General features: G+C 30.3%; 2 protein-coding genes across 5 annotated transcripts; one reads left to right on the top strand and one right to left on the bottom strand.

Moving 5' to 3' along the window:
- Nucleotides 1-251: 251 nt before the first annotated feature.
- LOC110630647 (ultraviolet-B receptor UVR8) lies at nucleotides 252-7419 on the top strand. 3 transcript variants are annotated; one of them, XM_021778171.2, is made up of 9 exons: nucleotides 252-459; nucleotides 768-1055; nucleotides 1858-2051; nucleotides 2152-2199; nucleotides 3095-3167; nucleotides 3420-3591; nucleotides 5481-5912; nucleotides 5987-6178; nucleotides 7114-7419. In XM_021778171.2, the coding sequence occupies exons 2-9, from the start codon at nucleotides 797-799 to the stop codon at nucleotides 7178-7180; spliced, it is 1437 nt and encodes a 478-aa protein (XP_021633863.1). In that variant the 5' UTR covers nucleotides 252-459; nucleotides 768-796; the 3' UTR covers nucleotides 7181-7419. The 3 variants fall into 3 exon arrangements, with proteins under 3 accessions (XP_021633863.1, XP_021633854.1, XP_021633871.1); XM_021778162.2 differs by having other exon boundaries at nucleotides 757-1055; XM_021778179.2 differs by having other exon boundaries at nucleotides 748-1055.
- A 3223-nt stretch (nucleotides 7420-10642) lies between these two features.
- On the bottom strand, nucleotides 10643-17580 carry LOC110623167 (agamous-like MADS-box protein FUL-L). 2 transcript variants are annotated; one of them, XM_021768100.2, is made up of 8 exons: nucleotides 16848-17548; nucleotides 11932-12004; nucleotides 11706-11770; nucleotides 11488-11587; nucleotides 11362-11403; nucleotides 11250-11291; nucleotides 11062-11165; nucleotides 10643-10907 (listed from the first exon to the last, which is right to left on the bottom strand). In XM_021768100.2, exons 1-8 carry the CDS (start codon nucleotides 17030-17032, stop codon nucleotides 10793-10795), a joined length of 726 nt encoding a protein of 241 aa, XP_021623792.1. In that variant the 5' UTR covers nucleotides 17033-17548; the 3' UTR covers nucleotides 10643-10792. The 2 variants fall into 2 exon arrangements, with proteins under 2 accessions (XP_021623792.1, XP_043813008.1); XM_043957073.1 differs by lacking the exon at nucleotides 10643-10907 and having other exon boundaries at nucleotides 10916-11165; nucleotides 16848-17580.
- Between the last annotated feature and the right edge of the window lie 2466 nt (nucleotides 17581-20046).

The following is a 20046-nucleotide window of genomic DNA, read 5'->3' as shown; positions in this document are numbered from 1 at the left end:
TTATAAAAAAATTGGCCACTTAAAATGTTTTAGCCATTTAAAAGCTTTTAATCTCTAGTCAATGATGAATTTACAATAAATATAATTCCCTTTATAAAAAAATTAAATTAAATTTAAAAATTAACTTATTATTGAAACTTAAATGAGAGAGGATTATGTGTACTCTTAAAAAAAAAAAGCCTGCATCTAGAAAATTCACGAGGAATAGCCATGCCCACACAGACTACAATTTATTTCGGACATCGACCCGCCCCGACTCAACTTCCAATTTCGTGGGAGTTGGTCTCGGCTTCCTATATTGTCTCCGAGGCGAGAGTCTCAACTGCGGAATCAAATATCTAACACACAATTATTTTCTTACATTTTCTCAGGAAATTCAATTCACTTCAAGCTTCACCCTTGTATTTCTCTTATTACCTTACCAGAAATAGTCTTTATCCGTTTAACTTAAATATAAAGGTATGCATTTCTGTTCTCAGGTTCATCGTTTCTCATTTCATTTCCTTCACAAATGCATACCTCAACCTTCATTTGATCTCAGTCAATTTTCTTTCGTGTCTTTCAATTTCATGGCAAACGAACACACAACATAACATTACCCATTGAAAATTTGATATCTTTATGTTGAAATCTTTAGTGGGTCAGCAGAATCGCGAATTCCAAGTGCAATTTGATTTAGAACATATTCCATATTAAATTATCCCTCAATCTCATTTCATCTTGCATTTGTTGATCATAACGTATTAGGTTTACTAGGTTTTCTTCAGGTGCGCAAACGAAATCATAGAATCATAAAATGGATATTGATGAGATTATTGGGGAGACCGCAAGGTCGTCCATGAACCTACCAACAAAGAGTGCAATTTATGTGTGGGGATATAATCACAGTGGGCAAACGGGCAGGAAGGGCAAGGAGCTTCAATTGCGGATTCCAAAGCAGCTTCCTCCTGAGCTCTTTGGGTGCCCGGCGGGTGCCAATGCTCGCTGGTTAGATATAGCTTGTGGCCGTGAGCACACTGCGGCTGTAGCCTCTGATGGCTCGCTTTTCACTTGGGGTTTGATCCCTTTTACTCATCTCTATTACTTTTCTTGATTGTGTATCCTACATTGTTGTTTGGAGCACATAAATTTTACTCCCACCTTCGATAGGTCTATTTGTTTTTTCATATCGATTAAAAAGATATAGTTAATATAGTGAAAGCAATAGATTGTAGATTGTCTTCATAATATACAATTCACTCTTACTGCTTACTAAATTATTCTTGTAATAATTAATTTTACTTTCTTTAATACATATTGAATAGGGTATTATTAGGAAGTTAATAAAAAGAAAATATACTGTGGGGAAAGGAAAGTGGTCTATAATTTGAGAATGATGAAACAAGAAACCGAGCCTATCTTTGTGCACGGAGAGAGTGTTTGTTATGATTGGTTTGATATGTGACTGTGATATGCAGACACAATGACCGTAAAATTTTTTTGTTTTGTTTTTTTTTTTTCCATGAATTTAATTGCTTCTAGATATAACCTGAGCATACTTCAGTCATTACCATTTATTTTGTTGCTCTGTACCTGGGATTTGGTCATGATTTTATATTCTTTTAAAGTTTTTTCCATGAATTTTAGGATTTCCAGAATTTTGATCTTTTATCATGATTCCATTCTAATACTTCTGTAAACACAGAATTGATTATTGTAACAGTTACTAATTTGGCCCTGGCACATGATTGTCTTATGAGATCACTATATTGTAATTTTGTTGCTCATGCCAACATCAGGAAACAAGGATTATGCATGGCTTTTGTTTCTTTAACATTCCATGAAGAAATGAACTAATAAATCTATGAATTTGATCAGGTGCTAATGAATTTGGTCAATTGGGCGATGGCACTGAGGAGGGGAGGAAGCACCCTAAAAAAGTCAAGCAGTTGGAGACTGAGTTTGTGAAATCTGTATCTTGTGGAGCACATTGTACTGCTGCTATTGCAGAGCCTCGTGAAAATGATGGATCCATGTCAACAAGTAGACTTTGGGTTTGGGGACAAAACCAAGTAGTTTATCCCTGTGAAAATTGTGATCTTTCTTTTAAGTATGGATATGCATTTTTCTTTACCTATTACGATTTTGGTAAATTTTCTTCTTTTCATACAGGGTTCAAATTATCCACATTTATTATGGGGGGCCTTTGCACCAAACACGGTATATATTTTGTTTATATTTTCATTTTTAGTTTCAGGCAACGTACTTTCAAAGCAGAATCTCCATATGAAGCAAATGATTTAAGATAATATATGTGTCATGTTCTTGAGTAATTGTAATAGCTAATAATTCATCCATTTTAGTTTGAGTTTTCTTTTCAAAATTCATGAAGTTGAGTTGTGGCTTTGTGGTTCTTGTTTGAGTCAGTGATGGGAGCACATAACATACTTGGAAATAACTTTATTAGTTTCCTTAAGCAGGATGCTCACACGGCATTTTCTAAGAAGCAAGTATTGTCATAGCCTTCTGTACTCAAATGAATATGTTGTGCATGTGTTTGCTTTAATCAACCCTTTCTAGATGTTGTATGTTGTCATGTTTCAAATTCAATTTTTTTTAGCAATTGAGGAAGATTGATGCAATGGATTAATCATGGTTGGTGAACAATTATCCTGATTGGAAGCTCAAGGGGTTTTGATTAGTTGATTTTATATCGGTGGAGAGGTCTTTCTCTTTATTTATGCTACGTCAATCAAAAGGTCTCTCTTGTCATACACTGGGTCTCCATGGTTTTGAAGTCCTGTATCTTGTTATTTGGATTCTTTTTATGAAGTAGAGTTATTAATGTTTTCTTTACATTTTAAGAGTAAAAAACAGTCAATTTATTATTGTAGAGCGGTATTGTAGCATACTGTTCTTGTTACTTTCAAGCTATTGTAGTAATGTATGTGTTTGCATACATTTTAATTTGCCTTATGTAAGTAGGGTTTTAAATAATTGAATGTCTCAACTCACAACGCTTAATTTGTGGTATCTGCTAACATATCTTTAATGTTTGTTTTAATGGCTTCAATATGCTAGAATTAATTGAGATATTATATTTTTTCCTTTACAGATTATCCGTCAAGTATCCTGTGGTGCAGTACATGTGGTGGCTTTATCAGAGGATGGCCTACTACAAGCTTGGGGTAAAGCCTATTCCAGATACATAATCTGTTACATTTAGACAGTTATTAAATGATTTCATTATCTCAACTTAATCAGTTTCACGTACATATGTTTGTGCAAATTATCTTTATGCAGCATTCATAAAAATATTTGCTAATGTTGTTATTTGATTGGTGGATGGTACACTTTTGATTTGATTTAAGAGAAGAAACAGGACTACTTATACCAGTTTCTTCCTGCTAATTAATCTTATTGTGCTGTTGACTCATCAGGCTATAATGAATATGGTCAACTTGGCAGAGGTGTAACTTGTGAAGGACTTCAGGGAGCTCGTTTAATAAATGCTTATGCAAAGTTTCTTGATGAAGCCCCTGAGCTCGTGAAGATTACCCAGGTGTCATGTGGGGAGTACCACACAGCTGCTATATCTGAAAAAGGCGAGGTGTAAGTTATCTGAAGGACTTCTTAGATGGAGATAGGTTCTACAATCTACATTTAAGAATGAGAATTGTGATTGTCTACATGACCCATGTAACATTGTTTGAAGGTTGGAAAAAATCTTCTTATGGGAATCTCACGTCTAATCAGGAGATGGGATGCAATGGAAATGCGATGCATTCTAATATGCAAGTCTCTTTTCCCTTAGCTTGGTTATACCATAACAAGCATAAGTTCATTTTGAATTTTGTTATTTTGCGTCATTGAATCAATGATTGGCTAGTTTCCCATATTCTCGATGTACAACGCATGAGTTTATCCTTGGCTGTTGTCTAGTAATTGGTAGGATCTTAATATACTAATGTTTCCTTCCTCCATATCAATTATGGTTTAGTGTAAGTAGCAGAACATAGCTAGGAGTTGAACTGGTTGTCTATGAGTGATTCTACTTTGTGATGATCTCTGATACTCAATGCCAACATTAGGTAATATTGTTCTTGATGTGCATGAATTTGTCCTTATAAATGTTATCTAATGATTGTTGGTGCCCAGTAATTCTGTTCTGGGTGTAAGATTGCTTTTGAAGCATATTTTAGGAGTTACCAAAAATAAGTACACTAATGCAGACACATGATCTGTGGTCTCATTGGGATAATATAAGAAGTTGGACATGAAAGGTGTCTAAAATTTTTTCTCTTAATTTTTTTAATTATTAAGTTTGGGATTAAGGCTTAGTTATTACTGTTGTTGTGTTCTTTTTTGATCTTTTGTAACTTATCTCACTCAAGGTTAACAATTGGTAAGTTCTTTCATCCCAGTCACTGCATATGGGATCTGGATAGAAGTCTGGATTTGCTGTTTGGCTGTATAATTCAGGAGCAGTTTCATTATTTGCCCACTCTCACATATCATTGTGCCTTCAACCAATTCAGAAGAGCATTTTAAAATACACCAAAGCATAATGTTTGTCAAATTTCAATATGGAGGTGAAAAAGTTTTGAGTGGAAAATTTTCTAGATCTACAACTATCACAAGATATATATCAGCGTGACTTCATATAGAAGGAACTGTATGAAGATGTAGGGATAGGATAAACTTTCAACATGAATAAATATTAGAATATGGATTTAGCAATGACCTTGAGACAGTAGGTGTGTGAAAAGGTTTGTTAGTTTGTGTAGCATGTAGCTGGCAAAACCTGGTATAATCATTGTGAGAGGCATCATTTTAAGGTAGTTTGTGATCTAATTACATATCAATTACAATGAGATCAAGTAACATCTATTGAATAAAAGGTTCATAACATAGTGACTTATCTTTTTGGTTCCGCCCATGCAATGGCCTCACAATCTTGGATTCTCCCATAAATTCTCCTTCCCACATGGATGAAAATCCCCTAAACAGGCACAAAGCGGTTCCTTCTAATAAATATAGATGTCTTTGATTGAAAGACCTATTTCATCATGAGGGACTGTGAAGTGAATCATCTGTTTGCCTAGTCTTTAGTGGTTTTTCCTCTTCCTTTGCTGTTCCTCCCTTGTTCCTCCTTTTTCCCCTCATATTTTAATAGTCCATTTTGGCTCCTGTACATAACTGGTTATCTTGTTATGTTTATGTACTGTGCTATAGGGGGAAATTCTGATATTAGTTTTTCTTTTTTTTCCCTGAGGCAATACTTCTTACCCTTTGTTGCTTCTCCATTTGTGAGATTGATAAATTCAAATAATTCTTTCAGTTCTGAAGACCTATTTGATTTTCGTCCTTTGGCCGTGTTCAAATTGTAAATAGTATAAATGCTTCAGAACAGGCCTTATCTTTATCTTTCTTTTTATTTTATTTTTTTTTAATTTTTATTTCTTTGTATCACTAATGGTTCTTTGCTGTCAACCTTTCAGCTATACATGGGGACTAGGAAATATGGGCCAACTTGGCCACACTTCTCTTCAGTCTGGGGATAAAGAGCTACTGCCTAGGCGTGTGGTTGCTCTTGATGGAATTTCCATAAAGAAAGTCGCATGTGGAGGTGTACACACTTGTGCTGTGACTGAAAAAGGAGCTCTTTATGCCTGGGGTGGTAGTCAAGCTGGGCAGTTAGGCCTTGGCCCCCAAAATGCATCATTTTCATTTATTCCTAGTGATACTGAATCATTTCTTCGAAATATCCCTGTGTTGGTAGTACCTAGTGGCGTGCAACTGGTTGCTTGTGGACATTCTCACACACTTATTTCTTTGAAGGATGGAAGGATACATGGATGGGGTTATAATAGCTATGGACAGGCTGCTAATGAGCAAACTACATATGCTTGGTATCCATCACCGGTGGACTGGTATGGTGTAGCTGATTTGGTTAAATAGCTTCTTCCTATTATCCTGAATTTTGATGGCGAGCACCATATTGCAGGTGTGTAGGGGAAGTGCGAAAACTAGCAGCTGGCGGTGGCCATTCTGCAGCGTTGACTGATGCTTGTTCCTTAAAAGAGTTGTGTGAATTTAGACTTGCAGATAGTGTTAATCTATCAAATGCTTTGGAGATTGAGGATGCTGCATCCAGAAATGGAGCAGATGCTTTAGCACGCCTCTGTGGAAGATTAAGGTATTTATATTGGTTGATGGATCTATCTTATACCTATTATTTCTTTCAACTGGCTGCAGTTTTCTGAAGTTCTTAGTATAATATCATCCTCTTCCCTTTGGGGTTATCATTAATTATCATGTTTTCTCATGAGGATTTGATTTGGAAGCTCAAATTTTTTTGTGGAAGAAAAAGCTTTCTCATGGTGATTACGTTTGTTGTAGCTTTAATGCTTTATGCAGAGATAGAACTAACCTGTGCAAACGTTTAGTAAAATGAGATAGAGAAGGGGGAAGCTAGAATGGATTTACCATGGTTTTAAATAAGGCCGTTGTTGTGTAAAAGCAGTTGTCTATAGGTTTTTGGCCCTCTCATTACCATAACGCCCAAGGCAAAAGAAATTTGAGTTCTGTAATGGCTGTTATGCCTATTACTTAATATTAATATCCATTATTTACTGTTAAGTAATGGTCCCTAACCTGATTTATTCTTTTTAAGCTAGATGGGGGCAACAACTCTTCCTTATTCTTTTTTTCTAATCTGGGAGATTAAGCCACTGTGTCCTGTCAAAAGTTAACTATCTTTTGTAAATCTGCACTTCTTTCTTTTGAGCTATGATTATTAACTATCTTTATAATTCATTATATTTATATCTTGCAAAAGTTGAGTTATTTATCTTTGTTTCTTGTTTTTCTTTAATTATTTATTTGTCGAAAAATACTACTTTTGATGCTAGGTATTTTGTTAAATTTATAGTATGATTTACTATCCACTGTTTGTTTAGCTTTAAATTAAGCAATGCTATTGCCAAGGATGTTTATGAATGAAGGATTTTGTATTTATTTGACTAATTTGTACTTGTTATTTAATTGTGTTAAGTCTATCTTCTTGGGACCCTACCCTATATATTGTCATGCCTATTGATGGTTTTTCCAAACTACTCTTTCCATTCGCAGGGAGCAGTTTCTGGATTGTGATGAGATAGGTTGTGAAGATGATGAGATGAGCGGTGGGAAGAACTGAAGAAACAAATGAACTTCGGTGTTACTATGTATTTGCTGATTAGGACTGCAAAATTGATTAACTTTATTATTCAGATGATTATTGTACAAGTTAGTCTATGCTCCAGTGTATTTCTGGTGAGTCACCCAGAGGGCGCAATGCCTGTAAAATTAAAATTCATCTGTTTGATTTATGGACTTGTAATTGGATATTCGTTAAACTTGAACATTAGTAAAATATGACCATTGTTGTACTTGAAACATTTGCTAAAAGATCCTAAGCTAATGTTGGTGATGTAATTAAACAAGAGTAAATGAGTGGGTGATTGTGAATTGCTCCCTCTGTTCTTTTTTTTCTAAAGTTTTTGTAAATGAATTAATGAAAGTAATAATATGCTAAATTTTAACAAAAATACAGGTTAAAAAAACTATTAGTATCGGTAACATTATATTTTAGTTTCTGAATTTTAAAATAATTAATAATTAATTTTTATTTTAATTTCTGAATTTTAAAATAATTAATAATTAATTTTTATATTTTTAAAATTGAATTATAAAAAAATTAAGCAATAAACAATACTATTATTTAAATCGGAGTATTTTCATTCATAATTTCATTACTTAATCAGTCAAAAGGAAAATAAATATTTCATAATTTTATTAGTCAATTCATAAAAAAAATAAATATTGATGAAAGATTTTATATTGTATAAATTATATTTTGATCTTTAAATTTTAACGTAATTGATGGATCAATAATTCTTAAATTTCTTTATATTTAATCTATTTAAAATTATAATTCTTCTATCTAGTATAGATATTAACTCAAAATTAGTGGATAGTTAAACTGTAGAAAGTACAATTCTTCCTAAAATACTTTTTATGAAAATTTATAATTTATTTAAAAGTTAATTGGTACCACTTAAAGATTAATTGGTATCACTTAAAAATAGCTGAAATTATAAGTATTTTTTAAAATTTTTGAAGTTATAAGTATTGAAAAATTTTAATGAATGAACATTGAAGAACAAAAAGTATTAAAAATTAGTTAAATGAAATATTATAGAAAAAAGTTAATAGGATTTAAGTATTTTTTCAAATAAAAAATAAAAATAAAATGTTTAATTTACAATAAATAAGGATTGACTGATTATAGTGGAATTTAAATATACGATTTGAAAAATATAGGGATCGATACATTAACATATAAAAATTTAAAAATTTAAGTATAGTTTATCCATGTAATAAAAATATTTCTATATTTTTTACGTTAAAAATGAATGGAAAAACTTTTAATTTAGATGAACCGATGATTATAGAAGAATTTTAGTGTTTGATTTAAAAAATATTGGGATTATTCATTAATTATATTAAAATATAAAACCTAAAATATAATTTATTCGATTATAGAAGAATTTTAATAATCAGTTTTAAAAATATGAAATTATCTATTAATTATGTTAAAATATAAAAACTAAAATATAATTTATTTTATCTTTAATTAAATTGTATAGAAATTAGATGAATTTAATTAATATTTTTTAAAAATATACTTCATCTGGTGTAGGATTTCTTTTATTTTTAAATAAATATCATTGTTTATACACTAAATATATTTATATTATACTTTTCAACATTATTCTTGAAAGTGTGAAATATATTCATGAAGTTTTGAACCAAAAAGGTACTAGTTATAATTATAAGGGTAAATAATTATGAAGTTTCTATATTTAACGTTACTTAGTCTTTTTTTTTTTCAACAATTAAACATTTTATAATTTTATATTTAATTCTTTTGTCGATGGAATATTATTTCTTGATTTAGAAAATCTTTTATTTTGATAATATTTAAGGTTTTTTGAGTTATGTGATATTTGTATCGATTGATGACTGTTGAGTTCCAAAACCAAGAAAACAGAGTTGACCTAGAACAGTCTTTTAGGCTAAATAGCCCAAATCCTCAGACTTCGATCCAGAAACACATAGCAGACTGGGTTATACGTGAGCTCGGGTCGAGTGGAGAGAAACCCAATTTGATGATTTGATGTGATGAAGGCAGACTCAATCACTTCGCAATTCTGTCCGCATGCGTGCTTGAAAAAATTAAATTGCCGTTTGGCGTAGAAAAAGAAGTCTGGCGCTTCTGTACATACAGACGTGTATGATAGAGACAAGTAACACGGTAGCAGAAAGACCATTAAATGTCACTCACCGGCACAAATGGAAAGAAATAAGAGGGAAAGAGAATACCCCTTTCCATCTAAACTCACACAATTACCAACTGTAAACTCTATTTTTTGGATCTAAAGGAATAAAAAAAAAAGAAAACCCTCCTCTCCATCTAAACTTACATAATTAGTGTAAACTCTATTTTTTTAATCTTAAAATATCACCAGTTAACTCTATTTTTATACTAATTAAGTATTTATATAATATATACATTTTAACTTATAAATATTTTATTTGACACAAGTACTACAGTATATATTTAATTAAAATTTTTTAAAAAGAATTAAGACTTCATTTTTATTAAAATACATGTATTTGATAATAGAATTTAAATTATTTCTAAAGATTTTAAAAGTAAATACTAAATTCTCGATTACTGCTTCTATATATGTAAAGAGAAATTTGATTTTTTTGAAATATTATGTCGAGATGTCAATTAATAGAGTTTTTTTTTTTTCTCTTTCTCGCTCTCAAACAACCCTTTGATCTAGTTAATGCGCGGAGTCTCCCTCTCCCTCCCAATGTGAATTTTTTGTCCTCTTCGTATCAGGGAGGGTTGTAGATAGGAAATTTAGTAGAGAAATTGCATATACAATATTTTATTGGTTGGAGGTTGTATGATAAATATATGGGTTTGTTCCCTTTGAATATAGTCACGGAGAATAGTCCTTTGAGAGGCTTTCATGTGATAATTGGGTTATGTTGTGGGTACTCTCCGATCTTTGTTTGTTTGTGTTTCTCTGTATTCTCCAAATGCAGATCTAATTGTGATGAATTAGTTTTTATCTTTCTTTGTTGGGTTTGCATTTGGCTATGTGTCTGTGTAAATTGGTGATTGTCTACTTCCTTTCGGCTGTCTCTGCTGGGTGGAGTCTTCTTTGGGTCTTGATTCTGTGGGCTCAAGCTGTTTAGGAAGTTCTAAAAATAGAACTCTTTGACAAAAAGAATCCGACCAAAAAAAAAAAACCTCTTTAACAAAAAGAAACTGATATAGCTCAATATGTTTATGCGGAAGCTTTTCTTTTTTTTTCTTCTTCTTCTTCTTTCTTTCTTTCTTTCTTTCTTTCTTTTTTTTTTATATATTTTAGGTGATTTAATTATTTCTTTAATCTTTATATAAAAATAAATGAATACAGTAATTACTCGCCGTTGAAATAATAATCCAATGATTACATATTTATCTCGTAATATTTTGATAGCTCAATAATTGATAAAAACATTTTCAATATGGTAAGATTTTTCCAAGTCTTGAAATAGTTAAAATATTAAATCCATTCTTATGCAGAAGCAATTTTACAGCACAGTTTTCTTTTACTACATCAATGGCATCGGAAATGAAGTGATACTCCACTTCAATATCATATAATACTTGTAAACTATACTTAGATATCTCTATTTCAGTTTTCTATTCATTGACATGACGAAGCATCCAAGATGGCATCTGCATTGTATTGGGCTCCTCAATCTGAGCCATGCCCTCCTCATTTTCTTTCATGAACTCTCTTGTCTGGAGAGTGCCACTGCACCACTCATCAAGAACTTAAAAGTTAGCCCTACCCAGATACTGTTCTCATCAATGGGTACGAGAACTTGCTCAGTTGTAATAAATCATGCATGGATTCAAAGTTTTGCTTAATCTTTAATGAAAAGAGGACGAGAGAGATGAGATGATACCCAATAGCTGGAGGTGGAAGTGGCATGAAAGAGGTTGGGTTCTGTCCAAGATTTTGCTGCTCCCAGTTTGAACCCTCTGCCATTGTCTTCTCATTTTGCTCGAGCTATATTATATTTTTTGTGCCAAAAAATTAGATATGTTATAAATTTGAAAGACACAAGGTGACAGTCAATCAAGTTCTTTTTACCTGCTTGCTTAACATGTTGTTTTGCTCATGCAGTGCTTTTTCCTGCAATGAATTTTTGTATCAGAAGAAATGTTACCTTCTTCTGAAGGAATCAAAAGCAAGAAAACGTTACCTTCTTCTGAAGCTCAGAAATGGATTCATTGTAGAGTTGATTCTGCAGCAGGTTAATTTATAAAGTGAGCATTTTGATTTACAATGATTCACAAAACTTTGAAAATCAGGCCAAAGAATTCATCACCTTTCTTGTTCGAACTCGCTTAAGACCAGTATCAATCTGTTGCTCCAAGTGTTGGAGTTCTCTTAGACTCATGCCATCTAAATCTTCTCCTGCAAAGTTCCTATATGATCAATGTGAAATATGTCACACTATTCTGTTAACTAAAGATCATTAGCCAAAATGCAAAATTCCAGAGGAACTGTATGCCCAAACTAATTCACATGGAGTCATTTGAGCACCTTAGGCTTCTTTGCAGAACTTCAATTCTTGCCATGAGCTTGGAGCATTCCAAAGACCAATTTCCCTAAAAGACAATTATGAAGAAAACTTCAGATTTTTATTAGAACCTAATAAAAGGGTGTTCAAAGTTCAGTACTAGATATATAAATTTTTTGAAGAAAATCAATTCTGAAAACAATAACTTTATCAGTTTTAACTCTGAAATGAAAATCATCAGGATAATACCTGTTGTTCGGATTGGTTGTTGACTTGTTCTGCAGATGAATATCTTTCATATTTTTCCAAAATGCTTTCCATGCTGCCAAAATATGAAAAATTATGAAATAATCTCCATTTTCAAAATTCAGTAGAGTTGTAATAATTTTAATGCCTTATTATCTATGCCTCCTCTTCATTTCTTTTCCAATCAATGATTTGATCATACTTTCAAATGGTACAGGTTTATATAATTCTTTTGAGTTCCAAACTAAGAAGTATTGATATTATGGAATTTTCTAGTAATATTTTTTATGCAATTATAAATTAGTTTGATGTTATTTGGGTCATTTTGGTAGACATTTATTTATATTTATTTAATTTAAACAATGATAACTATTTGATGTTCTTATCCTTGTTTTATTTAATATGATTAAATTCATGAAACTTAACTATTTAAATATTAAGATTTGGTTGTTTCACGAAAAATATTTTTTTAAAAAATAATTTTATATTTTTTGATATTTGAAATATTAAAAATTTAGTTAATAAAAAATATTTTTCTAATTAAAAGTAAAAATAAATTATTTTAAGAAAAATAACTTTATTTTTTTAAAAAGAGAAATCATTTCTTTAAAATTTTTATTAAAATTTTTATATATAAATTTATTAATAAATTTTGTTTTTTAAATTAAAATTAAGTAATAAAAAATAAATTATATCAATGAAAAATATTTTTAAAATACAAATTATTTTACGAAAAGAAACGGAGCTAAGTTTATTAAACTAACTCAATTAATTGGGACTCATTACTGCTTATTAACATCAGCATCTCCCATTTCAAAAGAAAAAAAAAAAAACATCAGCATCTCATGAAGGACAATCAGTAATAAAATCTAGGTTTCAACTTTAGACAACAGTTTTTACTATTATTTTGTATACAATATTAATTTAATATAGGAAGATTTATAATTTATTCTTTTAAGTATTGTCATTATTAATAAATCAGTTCTTACATTTTTAGAAATTTATTAAAACGTTCTTATCTTTTCTTTCGGTTAACAAAATAGTCTTTCCGTCTATTTTTATCGTTAAAAATATTACAAAAGACTCAATTACCCTCCCTCTTTTTCTCTTTCTCCTTCGGTTTTTCTTTTTCTTCTTTAAAAAGGAGGAGAAAGAGACGATTCTTCTTCATTATCATTATCATCATCTCCTTCTTCTTTCTCTTCTTCTTTTTTTTTTTTTTTCTTCTTTATCATAGTCATCATCTTTTTTTTCTTTTTCTTTTTTTAGAAGGAGGAGGGACTAGTTTATTGGCGGAAAGAAACGATAAGAACGTTTTAATAGATTTGAAAAAAGATAATAACGTTTTAATAAATCTGAAAAAAGATAAGGACGTTTAAATAGATATCTGAAAATATAGGGACTGATTTATTAATAATGACAATACCCAAGAACTAAATAAATGATTTTATTTGAGAGCAAAATTGAATTTTAAAAATTTTATCTTTCATCCCTCGTTTATTTTTAACGAAAAAATGATGGAAAGACTATTTTATTGACGGAGAGAAAAAATAAGAAAGTTTTAATAAATTTTTCAAAATATAAGAACTGATTTGTTAATAATGACAATATCTAGAGACTAAATAGTAAATTTTTCATTAATAAATAATGTATAATTAATAACATATTTAAAATGAAAATAATAATTATGTAAAATTAATTATTATATTTATCTTTGTTATTGTAATATAAAATAGTAGTTTAATTACTTGTTTTACATTAATATAAAATTTTATTAAATATAAACAATCAATTTATTAAAATATATTATTATATATAGTAAAAAGTTATTATTTTTTAATAATTTTAAAATGTTAATATCATTATTTTAATAGTGAGTAGAGATTTTGATGAGAGAATGTGGATAAAAGGGGGGCTGCATGTTCAATTGGACTAAACTATATAGTACTATAGATATTATTATTATTATTATATATATGGAGTATATTATTCTATATATTTCACATTTTCTTTATAATATCCTTATATTACAATTAATTTTTTTTTTTGAACTGGATATATTACAATTAATTATTCGCTAATTTTCAAGCACACTAGTTACTAAATTTCATTATACAGAATGGATTCTCACATTTTAATAAGCTAGAAATCCAAAAATAAAATTTTATGATGGGAAAATATGTGTTCAGTATGAACCTTTTTATACAAGTCAATACTTTCGTTAAGTCAATAAAAAATATAAATTTAAAAAAATAAAAAAAAATACAGAAACTTATTAAAAACTGTCAATTATTAATTTTTATAGACTGTTCAGCAATATTAATAATTATAATAGTTGTTAACTCTCGTAGTAATAGATAATTATTCAAATAATAATTAATCAAACGTTATAAAAAGTTATTTTTCATAAATCACTCCCTCCACTACTAAATGACAGTATTTTAATCGAGTTAAAATATTGAATATTACTTTAAAAATAATTACTGATTAGTTTGTATGTCATTGAAATTATTTTATATAATGTTAACTGTACTAAACAACTCTTCTCCTCATATAGTTTTCTTAATCGCTTTAAGTTAATAATATTTCTTTCATTTTTAGAAAAAAAAAATATCAACATAACATTTTAAATATTAATATTTCATATAAAATAATAATTAATATATATAACATTATACAATAATGTGAAAGTCATATTAAAAAATTTTAATGACTACTAATAATTTTTATAACAATATTATTTAAACTTTTGGCATATTGTTAAATCCTAAACTTATTATATATACTTTATCTTTTTCAAATACTACTCATTTAAAAGAAAAAGAAATATTCATTAGCATAATATATATATATATATAAAATTCAAGTCCTGCACTAGTCTAGGAGTGTGCTTGCTGTGTTTCAGCAAGTCTATAGATATATAAACAATCTTTACAACACATCTATCTGCTCCTAAAGTGAAAGAAATCCTACATTGATCTTTGTTTGCCCACATCAGCATTTTTTAGATAAAAATTTTAAGATACAACTGTTGGTGATATGGCCAAATGCAGACATATATAACACAGATTTTGCTTAGTGATTTGCCATTGAGGTAAGGAGGTAGCATATGTTAGTAAACTTGATTACTAGTGTGTTTGCATATAGCTCATACAGATAAAGGAGGATAAAACAAAATCAAAGATATGCTAAGTTATGTTGTTCAACATGATGCCTATATGAATACTCAACATAATCATTAGTGTTTGTTTTTTCATAGCCCTACTTTAGATACTGATACAGACTAGAAGCTAATAATCTACAGTCATCACTGCATCCAAAGAACACACGCCATTACATCTTGGACTGTAACAGACAGCATCTGTCCATCTTTTCTTGTTTTTGTTGACTCATTTTTCCATTGTTATTATGTTTGGTGTGAGTTGAACAGCCATGATTTGGGTTCAATCAGAGCGACAATCCTCGTATACATCATTTGTTTTGGCTTTGGAGAGATTAATGTCGATATAAACTTTTTGGGAAAGTGTGATAGTGGAAACCATCTAGGCAATATTGCAACTCTAGCCCTATGTAGGTTCACCAGGTTATTGTCTGAATCTTTCTTTAACTTCCATTCGCATTATACATGGCTCTTCCTTAAATACACACTTGTTCCCAATTTGGGGAGATTAATATGTCGAGGATATATTCTCTTGGACTTAGTGAGCTTTACTTTTGATTTTCTATGAGGTTTTGAAACAAAGGTAAACTTTCTATTCTTAACAAGATTCGAACTTTGTACCACTCAATAGATACCTACATCTATATATTTAGACTTTCGTTTCTAAATTCTAATAGCAATAGGGTCATGTAAGAAATTAAACAGAGTAAAGACATGTACTTTTTACATATATCAAGACAACAATGGAAACAAATAGAAACAATATATTAGCTAACATCTTACTCCAACAGTTATTTTCAGAAATATAAATGATCCTTGAGATGATTTGGATCAAGAATCTGATCTCCATACTAAAAGGCTTCAAGAAATTACTCAAAGTGGAAGAAACATTAATTAGTGATCCTTGTAGTTAGCTAATCAACCTCAACAATAATGACAAAAATCCCTTAAACTCAGCACTAATTATAGTGATTTAATTTGTTAAATATTGGTCCATGGCCTAGTGGAAGATCTTTGTGGGAATCTTAAATAACTACCTCAAAACTTTGTTGTTTATATCATTGATGGATTCACTTGTTGTCTGACCCCATTGTAACTAGCTGTGTGCACCAACAACAATGAATCCCAATGTCCCAAGATTACAAACCAGATATGTATGCAAAAAGCACCAAGCCCCATGACACAAAGCTCTAGGAGTAGGAGCCTTGATAGACCCACGCTACTGAGCCCTCAGCAGGTTTTGATTCAGGAACCCAAGTAACACGCACCATAAACATAGTAAGTACTTTCCAGAACGATGAGCTAAGTCATTGTAAACAATAGTACTGGGATGCATATGCAATGACAGCTTTCTTGACAGACAAACAAAATTGTCCCATTTGAAAAGGTAAAGGAAGGGAAGATCTATTATATAAATATCTTTAAGCAGAAGGAGAGTAACAGTTTATAGTCCGGTCTGCAGACAAGAAAAGAGTCATTTCATATATCACACACTCTTATATCTCTTAGCTCTTTCTCTTGTTCGTTTGTGTATTTTTGACAAACTACAGACATAAAAACTTACATCCATGGTAGGGATCAGTGTAATGCAGGCTTTAGAACAGTACAAATAAAAACAAAAGAGAGAGAGAAAATACGCAAATACAATCAAGACAATCATAACCCACAAGCGAAAAGAAATCAGAAAACAGATACATGCAATAAAAATGAGTAAAGATTGAAGTGCAGAAGAAAAAAAAAATTATATAAAAGAAATTACCTTGAATCAGTGGAGTACTCAAAGAGCTTCCCTTTAGTTGAGAAAACAATCAAAGCAACCTCAGCATCACAAAGAACTGAGATCTCATGAGCTTTCTTGAGCAGACCAGTCCTTCTCTTGGAAAAAGTGACTTGCCTGCTAATCTTGTTCTCGATCCGCTTGAGCTGAACCCTACCTCTCCCCATTTCTCAGACTTATGTTGAATTTTCAGGTGCCAAGAAAACAATAAGCAGCAAAGAAAAGAAAAGAAAATTCAGGGAACCCTACATAACCAAATTTGGAGGTTCATTGCAAAAAAAGAAGACAAGAAGAGGAAGCATAGAAGATAAAAAAGGAATTATGGTAAGTTGTTAGAAGAAAGTTTTCTACTTTTGTGTTGCTGAGGTTTTATTGTTGTTGTTATTGTATGAAGCAAAGGAGTGGTATTAATTATCCTGGAAAAGCAAGGAATAGGAAAGGAGAGATTGAGTTATATATTTATTTTGGGGAAATTAATAAATGGGTACAGTGGAGAAGACAGGAGATGGGATTAAAAGAGAAGTGCTGTCGAGGTGGGATTGGGGAAGAGAGGGTGAAGGAGAGGTGTCCGTACACAATCTAAGTGTTGTCAGTGGTTGTGGTGGTGGGGATGGGAGAGGGGAACTTTGCTTTGCAGGGAACTCTCTCTCTCTCTAATCTTTTAGTAAGGTGGTGAGTGGTGACGGCGCTTCCGTTCTTAGACTTTACTATTTCCAATATTTTCCTTCAGTGTATCACTTCTTCTCCTGTCACTCCTTCATTGGCCAACTTTTTCATTTCTATCAAAACCTAAATTATGTGTGTTTTTTTTTTTTTTTTTTTATTTTACATTCATTTTTATTCTTTATTTTTTTAAGAAAAAATAGATGTAATAAGAAAAACGTTTTATAATATTTTTTTTTAATACATAAAAAATATGGTGCCTTCTAATCTTATCGTTATTTTATTTTTTTATTGCACTTAATTTGTTCTTAGTAGTTAGTACCATTAGATAAAATATGATGAATTTATTAACAATTGTTATTTATACAGTAGTAATGTTTACTTTGTTAGCAATTCAAAAAAAAATATTTACTTTGTTAAAAACAAAATAATTAACCACGTAATATTTTTATTTAGATAATTTCTTTTACAATTAATTAACACAGTCGTAAAATTTAAACAAACTAGACATTTACCAGCATTTTGTTAATAAAATATAATATCTAAATTTAGAAAATTTTAAGATATAAAAAAATAAATTTTCTCGTTAATATTTATAACAACTCTTGCTTATCATATTCGATTACAGTTTTCTACTAATGATTTTAGAAATATTTGTAATGGTTTGTACATCTCTAAATATTTAATGGTTTTATATTTATAGTTTTTTTTTACTATTAAAATTCTTCAGGATTATTTTTTTTAAAATGGTATTCATCCATAATTTTATATTTTCTTATAATATCTTAATTAGTTTTATGTTATGCCCATAATTTATAACTCAGTTTTATAATATTTAATTTATGTATGGATATATTTTTATATAAACGTCGTGTTAACAATTAAGAAATAATATTAGTAGTATTATATAGTTTTTACTTAAATTTTAAATGTTTTTTTTTTTGAAATGGACTTAAATTTTAAATGTTAAAAGATAAAAATCATATATTAATTACCGGTACTAAAAAGGCTAATGCATTTTTCATTTAATATATACACAAATTAATTAATGAATTATATTGCAATTATAATTTAATAATTACTATATATATATAATTGTATATTAATTTTCTTCAAATTTCTATGTTAAATATAAAGAAATTAAAAATTATACATTCATTAGTGATAATAAAAAGGCTAACTATACATTCATTTTCATTGTATTATACATAAATTAAAAAGTAATTAGTGGTAACAACAAAATGGGGGCAAAATTTGTTATTTTAAAATAAATTTATTTTAGTAACTAATGAAGTGGGGACTTAAGGCAATGGTCCGATTCAATGAATTGATTATCGATTCATGATTGAACCTGGTAGGTTTCTCCATATTTGATTTTAAAGAAGGAGATGTGTAAGATAGAAAAAATCAGTCAAGGGTCCACTAGGGATATTCTCAGTAGAGACCTTCCGATACTCAAATTAGATCGGAAATTATATGAGATCCATCATCATAAAGAGAAAATGGAATAAAATAGATAATGAAGCATTTTTGAGGAAAATCTCCAGAGGGTTTCCATTTTGAGAGTTCTTCTGTGAGTTTATGAGAGAGATTCTTTCATGAGTGTGTGAGTTAGACTCTGAGAGAGAGCGCGCGCTTTAGAATCTTTCGTTTTTCTAGACACTTAGGTCTAATTGTGCTTTTGGGCTCTTAGCCCTAATTTTGCTTCTCAACTCTTTTGTCCTTAGTGTATTTCCAAGCATTTGCTCTTTCATTTTTCTAGGCTCTTAGTCTTGATTGTGTTTTTGGGCTTTTAGCCCTGATTTCGCTTTCAGACTCTTTTGCCCTTCACTTGTTTCTAAGCATTTTCATTCTTTTTTTTTTTTTTGTGCACTTAGCCCTCATTGTGCTTCTAGGCTCTTAGTTCTGATTTCACTTCCGAACTCTTTTTCCCTTACCTTGTTTTTTAGCATTTCGCACTTTTATTTTTTCTGGGCACTTAGCCCTGATTGTGCTTCTGGGTTTTTAGCCCTAATCTCGCTTTCGGGCTCTTTTGTTCTTAGTTTATTTTTTCAAGCATTTTCGCTTTTTTATTTTTTCTAGGTACTTAGCCTTAATTGTGCTTTCGGACTTTTAACATTGATTTTGCTTCCGAACTCTTTTGCCCTTAGTTTGTTGTCGATCATTGGCTCTTTCATTTTTCTGGGCACTTAGCCTTGATTGTGTTTCTGGGCTCTTAGCTCTGATTTCACTTTCGGACTCTTTTGCTCTTAGTTTGTTTCTGAGCATTTTTGCTCTTTTATTTTTTCTGGGTATTTAGCCATGATTGTGCTTTTGGGCTCTTAGTCCTGATTTTGCTTCTGGACTCTTTTGCCCTTTCGCTTGTTTTTGAGCATTTTTACTCTTTCCTTTTTCTGGGCACTTAGCCCTGATTGTACTTCTGGGCTCTTAACCCTTATTTCACTTTCGGATTCTTTTGTCCTTAGCTTGTTTTTGAGCATTTTCGCTCTTTTATTTTTTTCTGAGCACTTAGCCCTAA

Source organism: Manihot esculenta, chromosome 1 (genome assembly GCF_001659605.2).
Source record: "Manihot esculenta cultivar AM560-2 chromosome 1, M.esculenta_v8, whole genome shotgun sequence".
Lineage (NCBI taxonomy): Eukaryota > Viridiplantae > Streptophyta > Magnoliopsida > Malpighiales > Euphorbiaceae > Manihot > Manihot esculenta.
This window is presented reverse-complemented; position numbering and strand designations above follow the sequence as displayed.

Bases quoted from the DNA above. Each gene is read 5' to 3' on its own strand.
- LOC110623167 (XM_043957073.1), bottom strand. From the start codon at position 17,032: ATGGGGAGAGGTAGGGTTCAGCTCAAGCGGATCGAGAACAAGATTAGC. The intron at 11,588-11,705 runs GTGCTCAAATGA...TTGATCATATAG, and splicing joins GTTCTGCAAAGAAGCCTAAG to GAACTTTGCAGGAGAAGATT. The intron at 11,404-11,487 runs GTGATGAATTCT...AACCTGCTGCAG, and splicing joins AGCGAGTTCGAACAAGAAAG to AATCAACTCTACAATGAATC.
- LOC110630647 (XM_021778171.2), top strand. From the start codon at position 797: ATGGATATTGATGAGATTATTGGGGAGACCGCAAGGTCGTCCATGAAC. The intron at 1,056-1,857 runs GTTTGATCCCTT...GAATTTGATCAG, and splicing joins TGGCTCGCTTTTCACTTGGG to GTGCTAATGAATTTGGTCAA. The intron at 2,052-2,151 runs GTAGTTTATCCC...CTTTTCATACAG, and splicing joins GGGTTTGGGGACAAAACCAA to GGTTCAAATTATCCACATTT.